This window comes from Marmota marmota, unplaced genomic scaffold, assembly GCF_001458135.2.
Source record: "Marmota marmota marmota unplaced genomic scaffold, marMar, whole genome shotgun sequence".
Classification (NCBI taxonomy): domain Eukaryota; kingdom Metazoa; phylum Chordata; class Mammalia; order Rodentia; family Sciuridae; genus Marmota; species Marmota marmota.
The window spans coordinates 8088710-8105315 of NW_026000101.1; the positions used below are offsets into that span (position 1 = coordinate 8088710).

The following is a 16606-nucleotide window of genomic DNA, read 5'->3' on the forward strand; positions in this document are numbered from 1 at the left end:
TCCACTGCAGTGTTGAAATATTGCTTGAACTAAATCAAATCAAAGGTCAGCTTTACCCAGACAAGAATAGAAAACACAATTGCATTCAATTACAGAACGGCATGTACCCCACCAATATCAGATTGCTTTAAAAGTTTTTTGAATTGTTAACATCAAAAACAGTGTTGCGTGTCCCCTGCTTTTCCAGTGTAAGATTTCTTTACCTCTTAGGTGGCAAAGAGCCCCTGGGGGTCCAGTTTATTTCTTGCTGAGAGCTTCCCCATTTCTCATTCTTCCATCACTGTTGCATTGAGGCACAAAAAGACAATCTTAGAGCGACTCTTTGTACAACAGACCAGGTTGCACCAGGTAATGATGCTGTTTTATGTCTTAAATGGATTATTTAATTAAAGGCTTAAAACAGCTGGTTGGTGGTATCATCCCCATTTTATTGACCATGAAACTGAGGCTTTAAAGGGTTCTGTCTGCCACCCCGGACCACAGAGTAAAGTTGTAAATTGAATCCAGGTCTGTGTGACTCCAAGCTCAGCCTCTTTCTGCTATGCTGTCATGTCATCCAACACCAGGAAGTGTGGGCAGCAATACTAGCTTTCAATTAAGCATTTTTAGAGAGTGAAAAATTCATTTAATTGCTAATAAAGTGGAAGGGACCAAAGCTTTGTAGCTGAAGCTGTTTGTGTTGAAATATGCCACTCGCTGGTTCTGTGACCTTGAGCAAGATGTTAACTTCCAGATCTGTTTCCTTGCGTGAGACATGGGAGTAATAATACCTTTCTTATAAGCTTGCTTTAGGGATTCTGGAAAATAATATAAGGTGTCCAAGGCTTAGTAAATATGAATCACCTTTCTTTCTCTGCCCACAAAATACTACCATGTCTTTAACAAGTGTTATTAATTTTAGAAATTAGGAAAAATTAAGCTATTTGTACATTATGTATATTAACAATTCTTCCTAGACCAGCCCTGGACAAAATTCCATTGCAGTCCCTAATTTGTAGACCCATCTTTCTTTCCTTCCTTTTGTTCCCTGGACCTTGCAGGTCCTCGCAGGATAATTCTAGCCCTGTGTTATGTGGTGTTTGGAGTTCTTGGCCCCATGTTTAGTCAGTGCATCTCACCTGTGAGAACTGAATGTCTCTAACTCTTTCTTCTCCCCAGCTCCTCTTCTCTCTGCCCCCTTCTGTTTGATTCAGCCTTTCTCATTTCTGGACTCTGCGTTTCTTCCTACTTTAGACTCTTACCCTCTCTTCACCCCTTTATCTTCTGGGCTTCCTCTTCCCTTTCTCTGCCTCTCTGGTCTTCCCAAAGGGTTCCCTGCGTAAAGTTCTCTCCTCAGCTATTGTGATTTGGACCCTTGTTTCTTCCTGTCTTTCTGTTTAGGTTCAGAACTCATTTGGGCTCATGTGACCTCCTCAGTATTAACTTTCTTTTCCTCCTGGGCTTCCCCCACCAGCCTGAGGGTGCTCACAGCCTTCTGTCCAGTGTGATTTGTCAGATTTAAGCCTTTCAGATAAAGACTCCTTATAGCCATTCAGGTTCTTACCAGTGGACATCAGTCGTTATTCCAGTGGCTTCCAACAACCTTTCCTACCAGTCAGACCTGGGTATTGTCTTAGTCTGTTTGGACTGCCATTACAAAAAATACCCCAAACTGAGAAATTTTACACAATAGAAATTTATTTCTCTGGAGGCTGGGAAATCCGGAATGAAGGTGTTGCAGATTCAGTGTCTGGTGAGGGCTGCTTTCTGTTTCCAAGATGGCACCTTGTCACTGCATCCTATGGGAAGGACAAACACTGTGTCCTCACATGGCAGAAGGGACTGAGGGGGACATAACCTACCCTGATATTGAAGGTTCTGCCTTTATGACTTATTACCTCTTTAAGGTCCCACCTCTTAATACTATCACATTGGTGGTGAAGTTTCAACAGAGGAACTTTCCAATGTTCAAATCATAGCAGGTGTGTTACTGTCTTAGGAGATGAATGTGGGGAAAAAAAAATGAGGACACTTTCTACCCCCGATTTCAGTGCTGACAGACTACAATGGCAGATGGGGCTGGAGGCTCACCACTCTGCTTACCCTCTGCCTACCTCTTCTTGGAAGGGAAGGGATTGTGCCTTCATATGACACCTCTTTTGTTACAGGGGCCTGTCTTTGGGCAACACTGAAAAAGGTCTCATTCCTTTCAACCAAAGCACTGGGTACAGTAGCTATTTAGGAGTTGGTTGAATGAGTGTACATTCACATGCGTAAAATTCTTTAAGAAACATATGGTTCTTGAGGCTATATCACTCCCATTGGTCTAAAGAGAAGACTCTGGCTTCCCTAGTACGTTCTGCAAAGATTCGGGGCACATAACCACAAACAGTCTGGTTTCTCTTGGAAACTCTTCACATAATTGTCATAATGACTTTATCAACCTTCTTTTTGAGCATATTTAATTTTCAGCCTGATTTTCTCTGGCATTACGTGTGAGTCAGTATTTAGGGTAGTTAACACACTTGGGTGCTATTAATGCTTGCATAACCCACAATCGGAGGAAGGTAGACCTTCATTTACAAATACAGAGGCTCAGAGAGCCTAACCAGTGACTTTCCCAAGCCCATGAAACTGGAAAATTCTGAAACTGAGATTCGAACCAGGTTAGCCAGACTCCAAAGCCTGAGTTCTCTCAGGCCTTGAGATTCCTCAGCAAGCCTTTACTGTAGAGAAAGAAACTAATTCAGGTCCCAGATGACCAGCAGGGAGATCTAAAGGCCATGTGCCCCATCTCTGTGTGCTCCCTGTCTCCTGCCCCTGCCTTAGGGAGTCACACCAGGGAGCAGCCTGTCACTGCCTTTCCCCTTCTCTAGCTTGGAACATCAAGGTCTTCCCAGAGAGGGCTCAGTCATCTCACCCCCTGAAGAAAGTAGAGCCCCTGCATCAGGAGAACAAACCAATAGAACAAAAGGATACCCTAGAAGACAGCAGAGCATATTTGTTGCCAGCCCCTTTGTAGCAGAGAAATGTTCCAAGGTCTTGGTTTTTAGGCCAGACAAGTTTAGGCACAGCCAGCCTGTCTCCTCTGTGCCTTTCCACTCCTCCCCTGGCCATAGTCACTGCTCATCTGACATGGCCAGGTCTGGGAGACCCAGCCACTCCAGTATCTGGGCCTCCAGTGCTGAGTGATCTCTTTCTTTGCTTCTCCTTTTTAAAATTTGCCTTCTCCACCCTCTTCTCAAGCTGCTGATTGCTGTGGTTCCTTTTCATGTGGAGCCCAAGGCTGGGGAGATCTTGAAACCTGAGCTGGGTCCTGGAGGGCATTGACCGCTAGTAACCCCAGCCAGCTCGCCTGCCTGAGGACGTCCCTCCTCCTCTGCTCCTCCCTCCCTCTCTTTCTGCATCCCTTCTCCCTCATGGCTCTCTGTTTCAGAGGTGGTGGCTGGCCTTGGCTGGGCAGGCTGCCTGGAGAGAAGGGAAAGAACACTAAGTGGCCAAGAAAGCATCCCCTGGGGCAGGGCCTCGCCTCTCCACACCCCTTTGCCTGCCTGTGGAGGGCTTCCTTAGTGTGGGCAGAGAGGCCCGGCCTCTATGGATGGCGAGGAACTGAGGATTCTGCGTAGCTCTTCCCCAGCCCACAACACACACATTTCACCTGTTTGTTCTTTGTAGACACTAAGTTCTTTTTGGTTTTGGTTTTCCTTGCTCCTTTCCTTTGCTCTGCCACACTGCACTCAAGGCAAAAGTTTCTGGGGAATTGGTAGGCCCCTATTTGCTCTTCCAGGCAAAACCAAACCAAGAGGGCTGAGCTCAGTGGTACTTTGGTCAGTACTGAAGACACTGTGGTAGGAGAGCTGTCTTGGCCCTCTGCTGGAGAGCGACTTTCAGTCTTCCCTGAGGGAAGCAGGGACTCAGGTTTATTTTAGCAAGTATCCTGGCCTCCCGTCCCTGCGTCTGTGACAGTGGTCATACCTTCTCAGTTTCCCATGTAAATACGTGAAGCCAGTCAGCCCTTCCCCAGAGCCAAGCACTTTCATATTTCTGATTTTTTGGTTTTCGCAATAATTTGTGGATATTATTAGCTTCATGTTTACATCCAAGGAAACTGAGGCCCAGAAAGACCAAGAAAAGGGGGAAAAGAGTTTCATGTTACAGTTCAGCTCTTCTGATGCTCTCTCCAGTTTTAATTTGACCTTGTACTCCTCTCAGTACCACAAGTAAGAATACCTCAGAGATCCCACCCACAGGTTTTATACACGACAAAATCCAGGTCCATGTTTGATCAAACTTAAGTGACCTAGTACTGTCCTTTGCATCAAGTATTCCCAGTCGGCTGGGAATGGCTGGTCTTTCTTGGTGGTCATCTTCTACCCGTCTCCATCCTTGCAGAGACCAGCAGATGTGATCAATGAGAGTTGATTCTCTGTAAAATGCTAGATTTATTTGTTCTTTTATAAAGTCCTGAATAGACAAATCAGTCTGCTCCAACCTTTCCTTTGCCTTGTAGACAGTATCACCAGCAAGAATTCGTCAGTTCTATCAGCTCAGGAACTCAGCCAGGCAAATACACAATATGCACACACATACGTGTATAAACGTAATTAGACCGTGAATTCAGCACGTCAGCATATTTGGCAAAGTCACTTCTCTGTTCCCATCTCTTCTGCATATGCTTCCCTGACCTTCCCACCCTTAAACTAGGTTAGGGACCCTCTTCTGTGCCCCCATAACAACCTGCATTTAGGGTTAATTTAGGATTGAATTTAGGAATGGTATTGGTCATTCCTAGAAAGGCTGATAATATCATCCATTCTTTTATGGAGCATCTTACTCAGTGTCGGGAACTATCCTGGGCCTACAAGTATGTTCTGTCATTCGACCCCAAGCTCAGCCCAGTGGGGCAAATGCCAGTGACATTTTCATTTCATCATGTATTGACTCAGCCTTCCTCTGTTCTGTTCTCTGCTCTGCTCCCAGCTACTACTTAACCCGATGTTTCTTCTCTTGACCTGCACTAATGTGACCCAGTGGGCTTAGAGGAACTTGAGTTCCATCTGCGGTAGCTTTCCCTCCAACCCTCCACAGTGGCAGTTTCCCAGATCACATCAATTCATTAATTTATTCCCTCATTTGTATTTGTTCATTTGTTCATTCATTCATTCACCGAGTGCTCCTCTGTGCCAGGCATTGCTGGCTTTGGAGTTACAAATCCTGGTCTTCAACACATTTTTAGTGTTCTGGGAGAAAGACGTACACACAACTAAAGCTTTAGACAACTAAAACTTGATCTGTATAGTATTTTGGGAAAATGAAGTTGCTGTCAGGAGACAGAAGAGGGTTGCTAACCTAGTTTGAAGGTGGGAAGGTGGGAAGTTCAGGGAAGGCTTCCTGGAGGTGGTGACTCATGGGCCCAGTCATAAAGGAGTGAGAGAAGGATGGCCGCTTCAGACATCTGGTGTTCACACTATTCTTGGCTTCCCCACTTGTTTTCCAGTAGGTACAGAGCCACCCTGCTCTGTCCTCACACACACACCCGTCTCCTCTCTTCTTCCTCCCTACTTCTGAAATCTTAAGTTTTGAGGAATCTCTTCTCTTTAAATTTATTTGCTATTTTATTCATTCATTCATAAACAGTTATTGAGCACCTATTGTGTGCACAGCACTCTGAGTACATGAGTACAGGATGACTTCATCCTTGCCATCAGGGGAGATCTTACTCTTTCCTTAGCAGCTTCTGGGGATTTGGGGCTGTTGGGTTCTTTCTAGAACTTGTCCCCTGCAATTCCCATGAAGCACTTGCAGATAAACCTCATCTTGGACAAATGCTTCTATTAATTCTCTTCCTTGGGCTTTCTTATCTCTTCTTTTGCTCTCTCGAGTCAAATGTGCCTCTTTGTCTTCCTCATCAGCCCAGAAAGTTCCTTGAAGGCAGGACTGTGTCTTCGTCTTCTTTACAGTGCATCGTTGTACAGTGGTAAACCTGAAGGAAATCGTTTCTTCAATAACAAAATATTACCACTTATTAAGCACCTGTCATGAGCCAGCTGCTCATTATTCATGCTTTACATATGAATCTCTCCAGTCCACACGTCTTCAATAGGTGGGGGCTGTTACATTCATTCATAGGCAGGAAAATTCCATCTCAGGAAGCTAAGTGACCTTCTGTGGTCATATAGCCAATTCATGGGAGTGGGTACTACTAAATTTAGGCTTTTCTAGTTCTAACCCCTGATTTTTTTCCCCCTGAATATTATTGTTTTTCAAACTTGGTCAGAGTCACCTAGAAAGTTTTTTAAAAATTCTGATATGCCTGAGTCTTACCCCTGGCAGTTCTGATTAGGCATTCTGGGGTGTGGCCTAGGCTTTGGGATTTTGTTTGTAAAGCTTCCAGGTGAGTCTAGCATGCAGCCAAGACTGAGAATCAGCTTACAGTACCACGTTGCCTTCCTGTGTCCACATGAGTGCAGCTGTCAGGGGCAATGTGAGACTGAGCCAGCATGTGTAGATATCCATGTGACCAGACTGTGAGTTCTTCATAGCCAGGGCTCTTTGGCCCTCTGTGCCGCTTCCCCACCCGGCCATCCTCCCACACCACGCACGTGCACTGACAAAGGTTGTTGACTATTTAACCAGCCTCTTGGTTCTTGTGCCTCGTCCAGGGGATAGGCGGTTAGAGTTTGATCACATCCAGCTGTTTTCATCCTCAGAGCCTGTTGACATAACAGAAGAGTCTTATAAACATGCTGAGCACATTTGCTGGTCCCAAGAGTGTTGGTGGATGACCTAGACCCATTGAAAGTGCAGTCTGGGTCAGCCTCCCACATTTCTGCCGCCCTTTGTGGGAAGGAGGGGGTTGTTCTGCAGTTCCTTGGCACAGTGCTGTGCGCTGCCCTGGCTCTGCTTGGGAGGAGTGTGTGGCTGAACCGGTTGATGAGTTAGTTCACATGTTTATTTTGTTCTGTCAAGGGTTTATGGGGACTCTTTTTGGCCCCTCAATTTTGGGGGTAAAGCAGTGCAAGCACAACTAGGTGAAATGACCTGGTAAACAAAGATGCAGAACCCCCCAGGTTTCTGACTTGCTGGTGGTTTTTTTTTTTCTGTTGCTGTAGGATAGTCGGTGTTGGCCTTCTCATGCTAGGCCTCAACTGAAGTTGCCACATACCTACCACTTTCCTTCCTGTTTACCCCTGTCACGGGTAAACAGGAAGTCCTGGATCACTTTCTGTCCCTAGGAAGGCTGTTCTAGTGGCTCAAGGTCCTGGGGTATGGCTTCGGGATGGTCCTGACTTCCCTAGGCTCTTCCTGGGCTTGCTCAGAGATGGAAGGAAATCTGGGCTGTTGCTCAGATACTTGTGAATCTTTTCAGTCCTAATCCAATCTCCTGGTATTTATTATTTAGCTGTCATTCACTGAACGGTAATTCTGTGCTGGGCCCTGAAATGGGAATTGGGGACACTAATAAAACACATATTCTTTGACCTTATGGGCATGGTCTAGTGGAGAAGCATGTAAGTAAAACAGTGTTTCTTAAAACATGGCTCTCCGACCCCCTTCCTTAGAAGTACAAGGCAGTTAATTAAGATGTAGACTTGTGGGCCACCCTCTCCAGATCCATTTTTAGAATCTGTAAGGATTGGACCCCAAAACTGCATTTTAGCATACTCCCCTAAGTGAGTTTTAGGTGCAGTATGCATCATGTGTGAGGGGGAACACCAGGCTGGCGGCAGTTTGCAGGAGAACCTATTCTGAGAAAGACACTAAAAGGCCCAGGAAGCTTCTGGGAGTCATGAGGAATCCCTAGGAGCTGGCTACATAGGTGTCATGGAGAATCATTTCTCTAGAGATGCGAATCTTTCTTAGTTATTTTTCTAGAACTCCATACAGTATTACTGAAATTTGCTTAAGGCAGAACATGCCTGGATCACACAGCTCTAATGGAAATCAGCATGATATGTAGGGTCCTAGCTGCTACTTTATGTCTGGGCTTGACCCTCTTAGTGTAGGATTAACTCACTAAGCCTCACACTGGAACCCTGTGGTCAGATCGGACCTCTTCAGGTGAATCATTTGTGTTTGTAAAGTTTGCCCCCTAGAGGTCAATTTATGTCTGGGCCTGGGCAAGTGACTGCCCAGCCTCCCTTGAGGTCATGATGAGCTGGTTTTATCTTTATTGCAAACAAGAATTTAGACTATTAGGAGGATGGGGTGGAAAGAGAAGAGGTGGACAGTCAAATGAAATAAGACTGGGAAAGTGATATTATTTCAGAGTCAGAGGGCCCCTCCAGGCATCTGCTTAGAAATCTCTTGTTTTGGAGGTGAAGAAACTAAGGTTCAGAACAATGGCCTGAAATACCCATGTGACATGGTATCAGAAACAGCCTCCAAATCTAGGCTCTAGAATTCCGGGTTCCTGACCAGTGCTTTTTCTGATTTGCATCACTGGATTGAAGCTTTTTCTAAATGTACCTGGCTGGAGAGCTTATTGTTTAATAGGAATCTATATGAAACCCTTTAGCAAGTGAATTATTTGGTAGGGTGGATTTAAAAATATATGCCTATGTATTGTTCTAAGGCATGGCAAGCCTGGGCTTTAGAGCCTAACATCACATGTTTTGTTTCTAATTAAAATGAGACCAGGAGAGTGCTTTGATATGCACCATGTGTACACCAGTGGTCCCTGGCAGGCAGCATCAAATATCCCCTGGAAGCTTGTTAGAAATGCAGGTTCTCCAGCCCCATCCCAGGTCCACTGAATCAGAAATTCTGGGGCTGGGGTCCAACCGTCTGTTCTGTCCCACTAGTAATTCTGATGCACATTAAAGTTTGAGAACCATTGCCAGCTCCATGAGATCTGCCCCTATGGCTTATGGAATAAGCCTTTAAATGGCTCAGATTTTAGCTATGGGAGATGGTTCCGGGGAGACAGGAGTGGTGGGGTTGATGTCTCAAATCTCTGGTGGAAAGGATGAGATCATTTAAAAGATTGGGCTTTTTGTTTGGAAAGCAAGGAGAGACTGTGTGTGTGACAGCACTGTGGCACTGTGTGAGTCTGGGAGCGAGACTCCACTATCAGAAGGCAGTCTCTTCCTGTCTCTCCTGATAAGGCAGAGCTCCCCTAGCTCATTTCGCTGTGTGCTTAAGCCAGAAGCCTGTGCTCATCAATCAGTTTAAAACAAGGCAATCAATAGTATGATATTTTTCTCCACCTGCCTCATAGTGCTTTTTGTTTTGTTTTGTTTTGAGTTACTTATTAAATGAAAACAAAACACCATTTTTTTTTTTTTTGATAGGCTTGAAGCTTCAGGATTTCCTGGTGGACAATGAAACCTTCTCTGGATTCCTGAATCACAATCTCTCTCTACCAAGGCCAACTGTGGAGAAAATGCTGGGGGCTGATGTCAGTCTGCAGAAGGTAAGTGGCCGCTTCACTTCCTCAGCCGGCTGATGGCAGTTACATTGTTTGCCTAGAAAGAAAGGAATAAACCTCTCTCTTTATAATGATGGTGAAGGAAGAAGTTAGCTCGAATTCATCTTCACCTAATGTGACTTCCGGAGGAGGCTGGGCATCATGAAACCCTCCAGAGAGCAAAATGTGCAGCCTGGCGTCAAGGGCCGGCTGGTTGAAATAAAACTGATTTACTGTCCATTGGTTGGCATTTATGATGACTTCCTTCCAAAAGGGTTACATTGTAAGTTCAGATGAATTAAACTTTCCAAAAAAAAATATTTCACAGTTCTGAGATAAGAACCAGGGTTAAGGATTATTGACCTGGAGAGATTCCGTCTATACAGTCTAAGACAGGAGATTTAAAAAGCATAATGCTGCTTTGAAAGAGAGCTTTCTTTTTAAATGTATAAAAGCAGGAAGTAATATTAGAGTTTATACGGAATTTTAACCTTAGATTCTTCGAGAAAGAACTTCCTGTGGCATCGTTAATTCTCATGGAGCTCCTGCGCAGATGACCTGGTATCGATTTTTCAGAGATGCTTCTCAAGTGCATTCTCTGGCAGGAAGGGAACTGCTTTCTTACCCGGTCTCATGTCTGCGTAATATCTTGTCTTTACAATAAGCAGAAGTAGTGGAAATGTTTATGTTTGAAAATAAGGTCTTTGCTTCACAAGATCCAGAATTTTTAAAATTAGAAAAATGTGCTTACTGCTTGCCCTTATGAAACTAGGAAAATATGCCTTGTGTTTACCAATTGTGTGGCTGGGAGGTGGGCCAGAGGCAGCAAGCTTTTGAAAATGGTTGTGTTTAGCACAATTTCCATTGTCCCCTGCCAATTCCATATCTGTCACATCCCATCAGTTTAGAATAAGGGGCATCCTAAGCATGGAGGTGGTCCACACATGGTGGTTAGTATTTCTGAGTTGTTGGTGTTCTTAAACACAGACACTAAGGGTAGACTGGCAGCCTGGCGGCAAGAATTGGTTAAAGAAAGGAGTAAAACAGAAGTGCACTTGAGGATCTGGCATAGGTAAAAATTTATTGGAAACCGTGGCAGGCCAAATACTCTGCAGTTTATTTGAGAAGCTTTTGGCCCATCACTCACATTAGGTTGTTCTATTAGCAAGACAGGCTGCATTTATTTAAACTAACAGGGAAGTTAGTAACTCTACATATAAAAAAAGAGCCTGTATCATTCATTCATTCATTCAACAAATCTTTATAGACTCTAGTGTTCCAGTTCTATGAATACAAAGTCAGTACTGAAAGTCAAGGCCCTGCTTTTTACAAAGCCTTCTGTCTACAGGGGAATAAGGACCAAGAAGCACAATTTATTCAAGACTAGGACAGCTAATTAAGTAAACAAAAAAATGACCAAGGAGAGGCTTCCTAGTGGGTTTGCTATTCTGAATAGATAAGAATGACTTAAACTGGCCTATCAATGAGATGATAGGAGGTCCAACTTTCCAATAAATTCCAGTAAATTTATTTTCCAGTAAATTCCAAATTCCAAATTCTGCCTTTAGTTCTGTGCATTGATTAAATATCTAGACCTGTAGACAAATCATATTTTTTTTCAGAATCCACCCCAATCCCAGTTTAAGAAATCATAAATTCCAAAATAGCAAGGATGTTTTACTCTACTAAAAGTGGTTCCAGGAGTTCAGATTCTGGATTCCTATTCACTGAATCATGTGTCCCAGCACTGAAAAAAAGAGTTGGATTCAGAGTTGGGTTTCTCTCTGCAAGAGGGACGAGAATGTGGAAGATACTAAGTCAAACACATCATGCAGGTTTAAAATGTGCTGTCAGATCATGCCATGATTTATTCTGAAATTCAGAAAAAAGACCCGATGCCTTAAACTATCATCAGCAGTGCTCCTTTTAAGACCTTCAAAGCTGTACCTGTGGGAAGCACCCCAAGGGCTTCACGGACCCTGCTTCCCATCTTTGTAATCCCATTTCACTTGTCTCTCTTTGCATGAATATTTCCAGGTATTTTTGCAAGGTTACCAGTTACATTTGACCAATCTGTGCAACGGATCCAAATTAGGAGAAGTGATTCGACTTGGTGATGCAGAAGTTTCTGAGCTTTGCAGTCTACGAAGGGAGAAACTGGATGCGGCAGAGCGAGTGCTTCGTTCCAACATGGACATCCTGAAACCGATCGTGGTGAGTGGACTTACTCTGTGGAAAAGAAGCTTCACGTGCTAATAATGCTATTGGAATGCGAACTTTTTCCTTGGACAACATGTCTTTGTTTTTGTAGAAACATAGGGCTGGCTGGGAGTTTGTGATACTGCTTAGCCAAGTGGTATTTTAAGTGTGAATGAGGGAAGGATGTGCAGGGTGTGGCTGAGTCCAAGCCCAAGGTCCCTTGTGCCCATTTCAATCAGAGAAGACCTGCTTTTTCATGTTTTTCATACTATAACTATGAGTCAGAGTTCTTTTGAAGAAAGCGTTCCCTGGATTTTTTTTTTTTTAAGTCTCAAAACCATTGATGGGAAGATGGCTATTTATAGGTGCTTTAAAAACACTCAGAAAGGAGATACAGTAGGCTGTCACAGTAAAACCCTGGAATTAGAGGGGACCACACCCAGTAATTAGCTTAATCAATGACAAAATTGCATCCAAAGGAAAAAATCCCAACAAAATTTGATCAGCTCAGGAATCCATTGTTCAGAGAAGCACTCCATGAGAATACACATTCCTTTTTAACCAAATCATGTGGATGAGCATGAGCCTGTAGATAGGAATTCAAGAATAAAAATGTCTCTGGGTTTTCTGAGAGTTCTGGTGAAATGCCCAGATATCACTTAATGTTCAGGATTCAGGTTTCCTACTTAACAGAGAGTAAGCTGATTTGTCAGTAAGTTCTCTTAAAACCAGGAAAAGAGCCCTGGAAGAAGAATGTGCCTGAAAAGAGAGATTCTTTATTATTAGAAAATGAAATTATAATTCTCTTGGACTTTGTGTGCCATGACTTCTCTATAGAGAGTTGGGTCTTCCCTGGGGAGGGTGGTCCTAAGAATATGCAGTTTCTGGACCCTGTGCCTTGGATGTGACCTTAGAAACATATCTCAGGTTATGGACTCTGGACTGACCATTGAGAAATTCTTGTATACTGCTCAACCCTATGATGCTGCAGCCCCTTCCTGAGGAGAAGGTTGTAGGAACACTGTGAGGTTCTAGGTGCCTCTTGGCGGACACTCAGCTCAGTCTTTATGACCAGCTTATGCCTGATGCTTAAGAACACCTTTTATTTTATTCCAGAGGTAGTACATTCTATTTCAGTTAAAAAAGAAATAAGCTTAGTGCTTTGTTCAATGGTCTGTGATTCTCTTCGCTAATGTTTCTATATTATAATTTCAAGTAAGATCTATTTTTTTCTTTTCTTTTTTGGTACTGGGGGTTGAACCCAGGGGTGCTTAACCACTGAGCCACATCCCCAGCTCTTTATTATTTTTTTAAATGTAGATAGGGTCTCGCTATGTTACTTAGGTTCTTGCTAAATTGCTTTGAACTTGTGATCGTCCTGCCTCAGCCTCCCAAGCCATTGGGATTATAGGCATGTGTCAATGCACCTGGCTTGATCTATTTCTTTATGGGGATGTTTGAAGCCCCAAGTAACATCCCTAAATTTTAGATAAGCTCACTTGTGCAGAGATTTGCAGCTTATTAGCATTTTTCACTGTGAGACATAGAAAGTCAGGGTTATTACAAATGGTACAAAAGGTTGGGGTACAAAACCTTTCCTTGGACTGCTTTTGGCTTCTTCACTTCACTACAAGACAGGAATGTTCATCCTTCATATTTTAGAAAGATGAGTGTTTTTATAAGACATAGTAATTTATTCTGGTGCCCCTTCATTCTGTTTTACTTCTGTTTACTCACTAAACACCTGTTGTATACACAACCCCAGTACAGAAATCCACCCAATCACATAATGTCTGAATTACACTCAGAGAAGAATGCTGACAATTAACAGCTCAGCTTTCAAGTTGAAATTCCTCTCCATTTGGGACAATCAGCAACATGACAAGTACCTGGAGAGGGACCTTCAAACCTGTCAGCCGCGTTGCATCCCATCTGCTTGTGTAGTGGCTGTACAGGTGTTGACTAAGGTGGCTGGAGGATGCTTGCAGCACATCTCCTGGGTGTCCAGAACATCTGGGGTTCTGCTTCTGCCCCTCTGCTCTTGCGGAGAAACCTGTCTTCATAAAGTCAGAAGATGGGTTAGTGATGAGTTATTCTGAGTGGTTTGGATTGTTCTGTGGAAAGATGATTTTGGAGGTTGCCTTTGAAATAAAATGACTTTCTAACATTTTGGGATGTTATTTATTGAATTAAGCCCAGTGTTAATTGGAGTCCCTGGACTGATATTTGATTTTCAGTAAGCAGGCTTTTCTTCCTGTCACTTGGTTGCAATTTTAACATTTGTGATGGTAGATGTATGTGACACGTGACATCATCGAACGTGGCCAGTTAATTATGCCAAGAACTACAACAGAAGCAGCAACCAGATGCCAGGGACAGCATCATGGGGGGAAACTTCTGTCGATATGTGTTTCTGTACCAAAAGGGAATCATCAGGAGGGACATATTTTGAAACATTTTTTCTCATTTAATTATTTTTTAATGTGGGTGTTTCCTCATTTTTCAGCCAAGGGTATTCTGAGTCTTTTTCCTGGGCCTCTTCCAGTCTCTGAATGACTTCTGGAAAAATAGTGTTGGGACAAAATGGGGAAGTGTGGCAGAGTTGGAAGGGCTGTGGGCTTGGGGTCAGCTCACCTGGGCTCAAGTGCTGCTTCTGCTGTTTCCTGGAATTGACCTTGAAAAGATTATTTTAACCTCAGTAGGCCTCAGCTTCCACTCCTTTTACTTGTAGATAAATATATGCTAATCTTTGCTGTGATTATGGGCCACATATATGAAGAGCCTCGAATGGGACTTGGTACATAATAGGTGTTCAATAAGTAGAAACTGATCATTTAATTGACACAATATTAATTATGTGCTGAAAATAATTGCTGGTAAGATAGACATTTCCTTCCATAGATCAGTGTAGGGAATCATAGTTATACCAAGGAAGGTGATCCTGGAGAATATTTCCATGAAAAACACATTTTTTGTCCAGATATTACCCAAACCTCTCACCCTATAGAGCCTTATTTATATCTGTGCTGCAATCCACACCTCACATGAAAATGAATACTGGATGGTGGAGTGCTTCAAGTTTTCTACGGTTAAGAGATGTTTTTAATTAATATTTTTCTATTTTTTACTTAAAAAATATTCATTCATAGAGTGATATTTATTGCTTATTATGTAGCTGGATTAGCTGAGATCCTCAAAAAATATGGCTTTCTATATCAATGTTTATAGAAACATAATTCACAGTAGCTAACCTATGGAGCCAGCCTAAGTGCCCTTCAACAGATGAATGGATAAAGACAATGTGGTATATATGCACAATGGAGTATTACTCAGTCATAAAGAATGATTTTATGACATTTGCCAGTAAATGGTTGAAGTTGGAGACTATCATGCTAAGTGAAATAAGCCATTCCCAAAAGTGAAAGGTAGAATGTTTTCTCTGATATGCAGAAGTTAATCCAAAATAAGGGGGGTGGAAGATTTAAAAAAAAAAAGAATAGAAGAAAAATCGGTGGAGTAGACAAAAGTGAATGAAGGGAAGGGAGAAGGAATGGGATAGGGAAAGACAGTGGAATGAATCTATCCTAACTTTCCTATGTACCTATGTGAATGTACCACAGTACATCTCACCATATATGCATCCACAAGGCACTAATTTAAAAAAAAAAACTATAAAAAAATAGATCAGTATCGGAGAGGGAAAGGAGGAGGGAGGAGGGGAAGGAAAGAGGAAGTACTGGGGGCTGAATTAGAACAAATTATATTACATGCTTTTATAATTATATCAAAATGAATCCTGTTGTCATGCATAACTAGAAAGAACCAAAAAAAGAAAAAGGAAAAGAAAAGAAAGAAAGATGGCTTTCTGATGGGTGGGTTCATACATGAAATATTACCTCTGGGTCTAAGGAAGGCTCATGTCACTGAGTGTTTTTCCTGTAGTAGGAGCTCAGAGCCACCTGGCAACCACAGGTGGCCTTCTCCCGAGGTCCTTCCTGAAGCAGCACACATCTTTCCCAGAGAGCAGACAGAAGTGTTTGTGGGGACCTCCCTATGTTGCCCCTCAGTCACCTCCACTCCGTTTTGGATGGCGGGAAGGAGCCATAATAGTGTGTCAGCAAATTTTAGGAGGAGTGATTTATTTGTTTCTCTTGTTGAGGTCCTTGCTGGTTGTATTGGTTTATCTCTTGCTGTTATAATAAATTAGCATACACTTGGCAGCTTAAAGCTATTTGCATTTATTCTCTAACAATTCTGAAGGCCAGAAGTCTGGATTCGGTGGAGGTCCACCTGCGATCAGTTAGGATCTCACTGACTGAAATCAAAGTGTTCTCAAGGGCTCTGCTCTTCTCGGAGACTCTGAAGATGAATCTGCTTCAGAGCTCATTTAGTCTGTCAGCCAAATTCAGTTTTTTTTTTTTTTTTTGTAGCTGTAGGAAGCAGTCCCTGTTTCCTTGCTGGCTGTCAGCTGGGGGGCTGGGCTTTGCTCCTGTAGGCACCAGTCCCTTCTCATCCTTTTCATGTGGCCCCTATTCAGCAGGTGGGTTGAATCCTCTCACACTTTAACTCTTACTTCTCCTTCTGCGGAATCTTTCTGCCTCTAGTCAGAGGAAGTTCTGTGCTTCTAAGTTTTCATGGGATTAGCCTGCCCATCCAGATAATCCAGGATACTCTCTTTATTTTAAGGTACACACTTCAAGTACATCTACAAAGCACATTTTGCCCCATAATGTCATGCATTCACAGATTCCAGAGATTCAAACATCCTTGGAGGAACATTCACCTGTCACAAAGGCCTTTTGATTGGAGGGTGTATCTCATTATGTCTTTGAAGTGTTCCTCCGTGTCCTAGACTTGTACTGATTCCTTGTCAGCTCTCTACTTTTTCTTGCCCATATTCTGAGAGTGACAAATTCTACCCAGTAAGGTTTTTAATGCACAGAACAAAGAGAGGTGGGAAGCAGAGCATGAGAACCAGGCAGGAGATTTTCAACCAACAAAACCCAACGAATGTTCCTG

At 43.1% G+C, this 16606-nt stretch overlaps 1 protein-coding gene across 3 annotated transcripts in view; it reads left to right on the plus strand.

Annotated features, from left to right (window-relative positions):
• Positions 1–16606, plus strand: part of Abca1 (ATP binding cassette subfamily A member 1) — a 135150-nt gene that overhangs the window by 45005 nt on the left and 73539 nt on the right. For all 3 annotated transcript variants that reach the window (XM_048783274.1, XM_015492234.2, XM_048783273.1), the window contains 2 exons: positions 9273–9394; positions 11426–11602. In XM_048783274.1, the coding sequence (XP_048639231.1) occupies positions 9273–9394; positions 11426–11602 (299 nt within the window). The remainder of the gene's footprint in view (positions 1–9272; positions 9395–11425; positions 11603–16606) is intronic.